At 50.3% G+C, this 10,677-nt stretch overlaps 1 protein-coding gene across 1 annotated transcript; it reads right to left on the bottom strand.

The window, feature by feature from the left end:
• Positions 1-1,926: 1,926 nt before the first annotated feature.
• On the bottom strand, positions 1,927-7,886 carry IL21 (interleukin 21). Its single transcript, XM_054562095.1, has 5 exons — positions 7,632-7,886; positions 7,491-7,526; positions 3,154-3,309; positions 2,043-2,120; positions 1,927-1,950 (listed from the first exon to the last, which is right to left on the bottom strand). The coding sequence occupies exons 1-5, from the start codon at positions 7,884-7,886 to the stop codon at positions 1,927-1,929; spliced, it is 549 nt and encodes a 182-aa protein (XP_054418070.1).
• Positions 7,887-10,677: the final 2,791 nt, after the last annotated feature.

Genomic DNA, 10,677 nt, shown 5'->3' with positions numbered 1-10,677 from the left:
CCTGTGTCACCATCGTAGGTGACCACTAATGCTATGGGTTAGCCTCCTCGGGCTTTCAAGGGCTGGCTTGGTCTGGCACACAGAGCGGGGAAGCTGTTCGGGTCTCGCCCCTCATCTTATTTACGCTGGTGCGTTGCCTTTTCTCGGGATGCTGAGAGCATCTTTGCCCGAGCCTCTGGACTCGGGTGAGTGAAGGCCCTTAGCCAACACCCCACTAAATTACTTTTCCTTTGAAGGTAAAATCTCTGGTCAAACAGATTATAACAGAGACTTATTAACAGTAAACATACCACAATAAATATATTATTTTAAATATAAAATCACAGTGTCAAAGAAGTCAACAACTAGAAAGCCAGAAACAAGGAACGAAGACCCCTCGCGCTGAGCCACCTCCGCCTGCTCCCCAGCTTCCCCCGCGGCCCGGCCAGCTCCCCGTGCACCGAGGGCTCCCCGTGCAGCGGCACATTGTGCGCTTGTCTGCCTGATGCCTGTGCGAGAGCATCTTAAAGTTTCAAAACAGAATACGTTGTTTCTGATGATAACACATCTCATGGAGATTTGATAGCATAATTGATTCCTAACATATCTTGTAGAACTATAAAAACACTTGTTTTAAAAATGCTTCTAAGTGGATAATTTTTCTTCTCAGAGCATAAAGCATTTCCTGTACAACATTTTCTTGGCACTCACAGCCATTTTAACAATAAGAGATTCTCAAATAGCTTATAATGTCCGAGCGAAGATTTTCTTTTCCTAGAGTTTCTAACGCCCCCCCTTGAACAAGCTGTGGAATTGCTAGGAAACAGCAGTTAGAGCGGGTTGCGGGTTTTCACCTCCACGCCTGGGCGGCCGGCACGTCGGTGCCCAAGTCTGCGCTCTCTCAGGATGGGAGTCCTGGACTCTCTGTGTGTGTCCTGGCTTCAATTTTCTACAGGTGACCGAATCTGCCTTAGGTAAAGCATGCAAACGCAAACTGTCATTTTTAAAAGAAGGGGAAAAAGAAAGGAGGAAGGCACTGGGCATTTGGAGTTACTGGCTCAGCCTCATGCAGCGATCACAACCGTCTCAGGGAGAGCGGCTGTGAGCTTTTTAGATCTCCGAAGGCTGGCCCTCCGCAGACTTGGACCGCCATTTCCGCAAGCGCACAGTGTTAGCTCATACGGGGGCTTGAGCTGGAAATGTGCTACTAAACCCACATACAGAAAAAAGACAAGAAGAGTCTATTTAATAAATACATTCACATCTATGGTGTTTAAATATTCAACACACCTCAATAAGGAAGTAAGACTTTTTGTGTAACCATCTAGTAAAGATATCCCCTGGCACATAAATAAATTATATATTTATATGTTAGACATTCTGCGATAAACAGTAAACTCTTCGGGAATACATTTTTAAACACTCAGTTTTCATTTCATTAAGTGACTAAAGATTTCAACTTTCCTTTTTGACTCTATGCTTCTATATTTTTCAGCTTGGATGAAAGCGTGCAACTTTTAGGTTATAATTATCAGAGGCCCTATTCTTGTGGTAATCAAGATCAAAGTTAATAGAAGATCCATAAATTCCCAAATGCATTTTTGGTTAAAAATTTTAAGTTTCTGCCCAACCAAGAAGTGTGATCGTTGGGCCATTAAATACAAATTTTAGAAGTCACAGAAATCCGTAACATAAGAAATCAGATTCTAAGGAGTAGACAGTTTTTTTCAAGTTGGACAAACACAGACCACACGGATTGAACCGAAGTCTTGCGTAGCGATGGGGGGAATAGTCCTAACTTTGAACCCTTATCTGAGTCCTCCGCTCACTGATGTATGGCGTCCCCGCAAGTGGAATACCCAGGAGTGTATCTCACGGCCGTGTTATAGTGTGTCACATAGTGTCCAGCTGCCGGCAGGGCCTCGGAAACCTTCCCTCCCACGGGCTCTAGGAGAGGCGCTGGTGGATCATCTGTGGAAACAGCAGACTGTGAGTGAGCACCCGATGCAGGACGCGGTCCGGGCAGGCGCGCGGTCAGAAAGCCAATGTGTGTTAAGGCGTACCTTTTGGATGAGCGACTTCAGTCTTTCTAGGAACTCTTTGGGTGGCTTTTTCTCATAAGAATCACATGAAGGGCACGTCTAGAAATCAATGAAAAAGTGACATTCTTTAAAACATTTTTCCTATTGAATAAAATGTTCATCGAAAATGTATTTTTTTCCAATTAGAGACATAAATCATGCTCACTGAAAAAATTGAGAAACACATAAAATTGTTCAGAGACAATTGTGGCAGTGTTTGGAGATACATCTTCCCAGTGATTTTTTTCTTTGTATTTATGTACTTACACGGATTGGTAATTTGCTTTTTTTTTTTTTTTACACTTAACTTATCACAAACAATTCCTGCGTGTTAAATATTCTTCAAAAATATGATACACAATGGTAGCTTTGTATTCCAACACAGGATTGAACTATTACTATCTTTGGACACATAACACTTCTAATATTTCACTATTTTATACTGTGCTTCAAAGAACATCCCTGAATAGTTTTTCATATACATCCTTGTTTATTTTATTGGATAAATTTCTAGAAGTAGGATTACTAAATTAAAGGGATGAAAAATTTTAAGGCTTTCGATGTATATTGTAAAAAGTCTTACTTGTATTCACATAGAGCATTCTTACCATTATTGGGCCTTAAAATTCGTTACTGGAAAAAATAGGATTTCCTTGTTTTAATTTCCATTATTTGATCACAGAGAGAGTGCACAGTTTTTCATATGTGTATTGTTCATGTATGTATATTTTTTTAATTTTCTCGGTTTGTGTACTTTACCCTGATTGCTACTGAGAGCCACACAGCAGGCCACCACTGGTCACTTAGCACCTGAAATGTCAGCCTGGTGTGGTGGTGTGAGCTTGTGACCGACAGACGGTGAGGAGCTGGAAGTTCTGGCTTTTCCTGTCTGCGGGCGGCAGATTACTGAGCCCCTTTGGTCTAGCAAGTGAAGGTGCTTAACTGGACACATCTCAGCACCACCCTACCTGTGTCTTCGGTACTGGATTCGCGGGCCTGCTCAGCTCCTTTCCTTCTGAGAGTGTGCGTGTGTGCGTGTGTGTTAGATACACTTAGTCCCCTTGGGTAAAACAGGCATCGGGGCCAGTCTTACTTGTCTCTGCTTCTGCCTTCTCCCTGCGCGGGTCAGGGGCAGCGACCGCGCCAGCTGCTTAGTTAACACGCTGATTTTCGGCTCCCTGTCCCCTGCGTTTGTTGACTTCAGCTGGGCCTTCTGGAAACAGGAAAACGCCGATCGCTCGCAGTGTCTCTGAAAAAGAAATCATTTGTGGATGGGTGCCCAAAAGTGACTCAGAAAGCCAGAACGTCCTCCCCGATCCTCTTTTTCCACTCGCGCAATGGTGTCTTGGGCCGCCCTGGCTTGGGCGGATGCAGAGGGATTGACAAGACAGGCCCAGAGCGGCTTCCTCGGAGGCCTGGGGGCAGGCGGTGGGCGGGGGTTTGTGTTTGGGAGGGAGACCGAGTTGGGCTGTAGAAGGAAGTACTTCCTAAATCGTGAGGCTCTGAAGTCCCTGCAGGGACTAGGGCAGTGCCCTGCACGTGTTGCTGTCGCTCCCTGGTACGCACTCAGCGAGCACCTGCCGAGCTGGCAAGGGCCGTGCATGGGTTCGAGCCCCGGCCCCGGGAGGCCTGGGCGCCCTCCTGCAGAGGCGTCAGCCTCCTCTGAGACCCAGTGCCTGGCCGCGGGCTGCTCCTGGCTTTCCCGAAATGCGCTTCACGCCCCTGGGCCAGGTGGGGGAGGCTTCTGCCTGGTCCAGCAGCGCAGGACAGAGCTGGAGACTTGCCGGCCAGTGGGAGGGAGGAGAGCTCCCCGGACGGTAGGAGACTAGGGAAGCTGCAGCCTCCAAGAATGGACAAGGGGCCAGAAGGGGGGTCCAAAGGGGTCTCCTGCTTTAGTGAGGTAACGGGTGACTAGGGCATAAGTCAAAATCTTGGAAATCGCCCTGCCAATGAAATGAGATCTATCGGAAGAACAAAGTTTATACTGACCCGTCGAAACATTTTAATGCTGATCTAAGAACTCGTATCCAAGTTTCTTTTTTCCTGCAGCAAGTGGGTGCCTGTGATACTGCCTGTGATACTATCGCATCCCCCAAAGCTGCGTGGCACCGTTTCACTCCTGGGTGTGTGGGAGCCGTGGCCACACGCCCAGAAACCTCAACCTGCCAGTTCCTGCCAGGCCGGCCCCATGCGTAACAGCACTCCCTGACTCTCCTGGGCAGTCAATCAGCAGAATATCGCATCTGGCCTGCTTTGCATTTTCCAGCCTAGGCACTCACCCCGTGTGGATGTTGATTAATACCATGCATCTCAAGACACAGCCCCAGGCCCGCTTTGCATACCGGGCCTCAGCCCGAGGTATCTTATCTGGCTTCCTCGGGCCAGCGCAGCCTACCTCTCAGCAGGCACCGTGGGGTCCTGTCCCTGTCTGCGAAAACGCTTATTTAATAGAAACTATTTATAAATGTTCATTATAGCACTTTTTTTTCCTTGAAAACCACATGTTCTTGTTTGTTGAAGTTTTTTCTTTTCTCTTCTTTTTGACCACAACCGGCTTAACTTACTGGAAAAAATAATATTCATATTTAAAGAGGTAAATTTTCCAGCTGAAACTGAAAACGCTAACTGCTTCATCTGTGCTGATCTGAGAAACCAGCATTTCTCACAGAGACCCGTTTTGCTGAGTTAACATTTACATGGGTGTTGAAAGAAAGCCAGGTTCCAAAGAAGCAGGGGGCCCCGCCAATCAAGCCCCCGGGGGCCATTGCCAGGAGTGGTCAAGGCCAGAGATGCCACCTGCCAGCCCGGGCCCCCTCTCCTGCAGGCCGGTGTCCGGAGGCTCCAGGGTTTGGCTCTGCGCTCTCTGCAAGCAGCAGCGCGGCCCCTGGCAGCGCGTGGCCATGGCCGGACACAGAGCTGCTGGACGGGATTCCCGATGCACATCAAAGGCAGCCTCCGCGGGAAAGAGGCTGCGGGCTGTGCCGCCCGCGGCTGCGGCGAGGCCGTGCCCCTGCAGAGAGGCCGCCCCGGCGCAGCAGCAGCGAGGGCGTGCCATGGAAGTGGCCACGGAGGGGCATGGAGAGGGGGACCTGTCCAGGTAGCCCCAGGAGCCCTGCCGCTTGGGGGGCTCCCCGATGACCCCAGGTTCATGTGTGGCATCGCCGCCTGGGAGCAGAAGCACGGCTTTCCAGGGCTGCGCCTGATGTAGCAGGGCTTGGCTCCCTGGTCTGCTGGCGCAGGAAGACGCAGGGACTCCGCTGTCCTTCGTGAGTTCTGCCGTACACCGGGAGCAGTGCGGGTCAGAAGCCGGAGTGACCGGCACCCTGTCCCCAGCCCAAGAGCAGTTAGGCAAGCGCTGCTTTTGCAAGGAGGTGCACAAGGCTTTGTCATTGTACAATTGACTAGTTGAAAATATTTGCCTTCTTACAGCCTATTTTTAACCTACTTACTTTTTTTTTCCTTCAAAGAAAGCCCTGCCCATTCACACTGAGAAGCCGTGCTAATTGAATAAAATAACCTTTGTCCCACAGACAAACTGGGTTTAAGTCAGGGCATCGCCACGGTGGCACCTGAGGCTGGGCACCTGAGGCTGGGTTGCTCTCAGCTGCCAGGGCTGTGCCTTCCACAATGCTCAGTAGCATCCCTGGCCTCTGCTTGCCAGGTGTCAATAGAAAACACCTCCCCCAAAGCCCCCCCCCACAGCTGTGCCAGCCAGATAGCTCTCCAGATGCTGACAGATGTTTGGGGTGGGGGGTGGCAAAGTCACCACCGGTTCAGGACCCCTGGTTATGATGAGAAAGAGAAAGAAGGACACTTCCAAGACCAATTAGAGGTCTTAGATAATGACTGTGTATAAATCTTTGCCTGCAAAATTTACATAAATTGATTTTCATTAAACTTTTAAATCTTTTTAAGTCTCTTATAGATCCTGCTTCAGTGCTAGCCCTGAAAAACTTGATATAACACGATGGTGGCCTTGAACTCTTCGCTTCCTTCCTGATTTGCCTGCCAGCGCAACTCAGTGGCCTTTGTTAGACCATCACTCAGCAGCATTTCGGCCAGACCGCTCAGTCAGGTTGCCACACAGAGACAGTGTCACACAAAGTCCTCGCGTTGTGATGGAAGATAAGACATACCTCTCCATAACAAAGCTTATAAAGAAAGTACCCGCTAGGCCAACTGAAGCTAGAAAGTTGCACATCTTTCTTACTTCTCAATTCGCGAGTTACAGGCTGCGGCTCAGAACTCCAGAGAGAGAGTTCTAACCACAGCAGTTAAACAGAGGGCGGGAGATGCTGTAAAACGCTTTATGTTTTGATAACTAGGACATTGATTAAGACATACTTTTACTTATTGGAAAAGCCTTTCCAATAAACTGAATGTGCTACTTTCATTTTAGATGCTGCTTATTGGAAAAGGCCCCAGTAAATGAGAGTGGTTAGGCTCAGAGCTAGAGAGTGAATTTTAGAGAAAAACAATCATTGTGACTCATTCACTTTCTACACTTTTACACATAGTCATTTACAATAATTGTTTTCTTTGCAACCGAGCTTCCTAAGTCTCCCCCTCTGCAAGGTCCTAATTACTGGCAGCACTTGTGGAGTTATTCTAATTTATGCAGTTAAAAGTCTGTGGCAATGAAAAATTTCCCCAACTGCCTTCATATCCTCGGCGCACGAAGCCTGGGGAGGGAGCAAGCACACAGCACGCTGAGCACGAGGCCTCTTCTCCCGGCCCGAGCGGAGGGAGATGGCGCAGGAGGACGGGGTGAGTTGCTGAACACGGCCCTTTCAAAAGACCTCACCGAGGGCCCAAGGCCTGCCTGGCAGAGGCCGCTATACAGGGGTCCTGGGCGCGGGCGGCCTTCCTGGGCGCACTCTGCGCATCCCCCGCGATCCAGGCTTCCTTTTCCTTTTCTCTTCCTTCCTCTCTTCCTTCCTTCCTTCCTCTCTTCCTTCCTTCTTTTCTCTTTCTCTCTCGCTCTCTCTTTCTTCCTTTCTTTGTATTAGAAGGCGAGGTCTGCTTCTTATAGTGCAGGTCTCGATTTCTTGGGGTTACGTGGGTGCTCCAGAGCTCCCATGCACAGGGCTCCTAAAATCCTACCAGGGGGCCAGTGTTCAGACACTGGCCACGGTATAGATTTAGTCTCTAGTTTTGCTGTTCTGTCTCACCAGTACCACATGGGTGTATTCTGAGAGATATTTGGGGTTAAAACTATATTTTATAAGGTAGGTAGCATTTTATTGGTTGGCTTGGTCGGTAAATTAGTGAATATTGGACCAAAATAGAAAGAACTAGTTTCTCAACTATTAAACCTCCAAATTCATTGAAAGTAAACATATTCCTAAACAATCACGTCAATGCCTTTCTTAATGGGATTTTAAAACTTGCATCAAATATATCTTCACAAATAAATTCAACTGGTCTTACCTCCACATCTTCTGGAGCTGGCAGAAATTCAGGGTCCTAGAGCAAAAGAAAATTAGTTCTGAGTTATTTTAAGTCAAAAGGCTTCTTTTACATTCATGGAAGCATATCATTTAGACTGTGTTTGGACAAGTATGGCCTTACCAAGTCATTCACGTAATTTTTCAGCTGATCAACAACATCAATAAGCTGGCGCAGTCTAATCAAGAGGCGATCCTGCCCCTGGAGGCCGGACTTTTGGGCCACTGTCCCTGAGAAGAGGACCATCAGGCAGAGGACTATGCCCTGCATGGTGCCAGGACGGGGTCTCACAGACGCCAGGCGAGCAGGACCTCGGTCTCCGTTTCCACCTCGGTTTGACTGTGAGCAGGCTGCGAGCAGGGCTGCGTATTTATTCATCCTTCAGGGAGAGCTAAAGCCCTCCCATCGCCGCCTGGAAATCTTTGTCAAGTGGATGAAGGTGAGTAACCCTTTTTCTTTTCCACTGGCTAGGTGTGCGTGTGCGTGTGCTGACGCGTGGGGGCAGGGATGGGCCGGCTCCACGGCTGCGCTCCCTCCGCGCCTCCGACAGGAAAAGGGAGGCACGCGGTGAATTCCAGCCGCCAGCGTGTGAGAGAGGCCCGTGGTAAACAGTAGGTGCTGCACGACTTCAAAGGAGTAAACAAAAACACAGGGCGCTCGCTCTCTCCGGCCGCCGCGCCAGCCTCTCACCTGCTCCCCCTGACAGTCATAAAGACACTCCAACAATGACTAAGGGCCACGCGTGCCTTCTCACAGGACTTTTTCGTATGGTAATAATGATGCCTTTTGACTGATATCACCTAGTATTCCATCTAAAAGGTAGGAGGAGAGCTACCTTTTAGGAAATTTTAAATATCAGGGGTATTTTCCAAGTTAGCAAGAACAGTTTAGGTTCTTAATCAGGTGAAAGGGTTTAGAGCAGAATGTGCTTCCAGCTCTTCCCCAAAGCATCTTCAAATAACATTCGTCTTGGCTTCTAGCATTTTACGCAACAACCTGACTTGTACGTGGAATCAGTGATTCCAAGGGGCCACGCAGGAACCAATCAGGTGTCCACACGCTGCCTTCATTTAAATCGCCCTGCAGCGTCCATCTCTCCTGCATGGTGCTTCTGCCCAGTGAGGGAAAAGGGCCAATGTTCCCGCCCGGACCAAGATGTGTTTTCTCAAGGAACAAAATTTAAAATACCCACATGTGATGCTTTTTTCTCGTTGTGCAGTGCTACCTCCTTCTGTCAGATATCATTTCCTCTGGGTACAAACGACACATTTCTAGCTGCGACCGGTGGCGGTTAACGAAAGCCCCCAAGGCCAGGAGCGGTTCTCTCGCGCTCCTCTCGCTGTGGCTCCTGTCCCTGCCGCTCTTGACATTTGAGGAAGCTGCGTAGACTGTTCTCCCCAGCCAGTTAGGTCTTACAAACTGAGCTCCTGACTGTTGCCTTTACTTATTCCTTACACATGAGCCGCCATCCTTTGTTCTCGAACGTCTTGTAGCCAAGATAAACTGGAGTGCGGGCCCTATTTGCTCTGAAGGTCGACTGTAACTTTTTATCATAGACCATCTATTCAGGGTGCTCAGGCTGGTCCTACAGAATAGGTGAGACCGTTACTGCCCAACGAGAAGCCCTCCCTGTGCCCTGGGGCTCTGCAGGGGAGGCCCCGTGTAAGCCTTCGAGATACATAGGGACTGGGGTTCCCTGCTGCCGGGCACCGCCGCCGCCCGCATCGTCGCTGTACAGCTTCCCTCGTCTGCCTGAAGAGGGTGCGTCTCCTTGGAGACGCTACCCACAGAGGTTAAGAGCTCAGCCTCTAAACCGAAGTGCTAGGGTTCAAGCCCAGGCCCTGACAATCAATAGCACACGTGACCCTGGGCACGTTCTTGCAAAAGGAAGATAAGTCTAGGATCTAATCACAGGCGGTGGTAGGGCTTAAATAGGCATTCCTGGCGAAAGGCCCGAAGCCGGCGTGGGCTGAAGTCGTGGACGATCTGCGTGCTGGCCAAGGACGAGGGTCAGAGGAGAGTTTCTAGAAGCCCGAAGAGGCTGAAGTGCTGGGTGGGAGGAGGCGCGTGGCAGGTTGGCGCTCCGGCGGACACGGCGTGGCTGCGCAGCCTGTCCCAGGGTGGGGGTCTTCCCGACTGCCTCGGGGGCGGGGGCGGGGTGTGCCGGTAAGGGGACGAGGACCGCGCAGAAGTGCGGGAGGGGAGGCTGGTGTAGCTGCTGCAAGGCGGGGGATGTGCGGGGTAAACTGTGGGTTAAGGACTTTCTGCGAGTCGGGTGTAATGACTTCTTCCTGGAGCTCAGGACCTTCACTCACAACTGACGGTGTGATTTGAACTTATGGAGCCCGGTCTGCATTTCACTTGAACTTGTCACTACGTCGAGAGGCACCTGAGAGTAGGAAAAAGGAGGCTCAGATTTACCGGAGTGTGTGCTCTCTGCTCAGTAACATTAACCTTCTCGCTACCTCCACAGCACCATTTAATTGGCGTCTATCAGCTTTTTACTCTTTGAGTTGTAATCATTTTTACTCTCCAGATTCAGTCAGCCCTGCCACGACGCCTGCGTTGAAGACGAGAATGTATTTCAAGACGGTTCATAGACCAGGCAGGAGTCTGGGCCTGACAAGGATGCCGTGTGCGCTCTGCGCAGCTTCTCCTGCACGAGACCCGGGGGAGCGCGGCCGCCTCCAGCGGATGGTGCGCAGGACGCCCGCGGGCCTCGCGCTCCCACACAGCCACGCGTGTGACGAGCCACAGCTGCCCCCATCTGGGGGCACACTCTTCCTTCCCCCCAGGGACCCCGGCCGGCCTCTTCTCAGCAGCTCACAAGAGGCAGCCCACCCAACACTCGCCTTCCTGAGCCAACTGCAGCTCTTGCTCTGGGTCAAGTGCCTGACTTGTAGCCTGTAGGTACTTCTTAACCATTTAACATGGAGAACGGCCGTCTTTTTATTCGTATGCTGCCCTCTTTTTTATGTGTTTTTGAGGAAGAGGCCCCAATCCCATCCCCCCACTGCGCAGGTTCGCGGGGCAGCGATCATTAGGTGCGCGTGTCCCGCCGGAGCAGAATGCCCTGAATTTTGTCCCGGCGTGGTCGCACGCAGGCCCGAACAGCGACTTGCTATATCCGGGTGGACCAGACAAAGGATGTAGTCTTAAGGGTGGAGAG

The sequence above is a fragment of the Pteronotus mesoamericanus genome, unplaced genomic scaffold (assembly GCF_021234165.1).
Source record: "Pteronotus mesoamericanus isolate MK-2021 breed Mesoamerican mustached bat unplaced genomic scaffold, CSHL_Meso_final contig_163, whole genome shotgun sequence".
Taxonomy (NCBI): Eukaryota; Metazoa; Chordata; class Mammalia; order Chiroptera; family Mormoopidae; genus Pteronotus; species Pteronotus mesoamericanus.
This window is presented reverse-complemented; position numbering and strand designations above follow the sequence as displayed.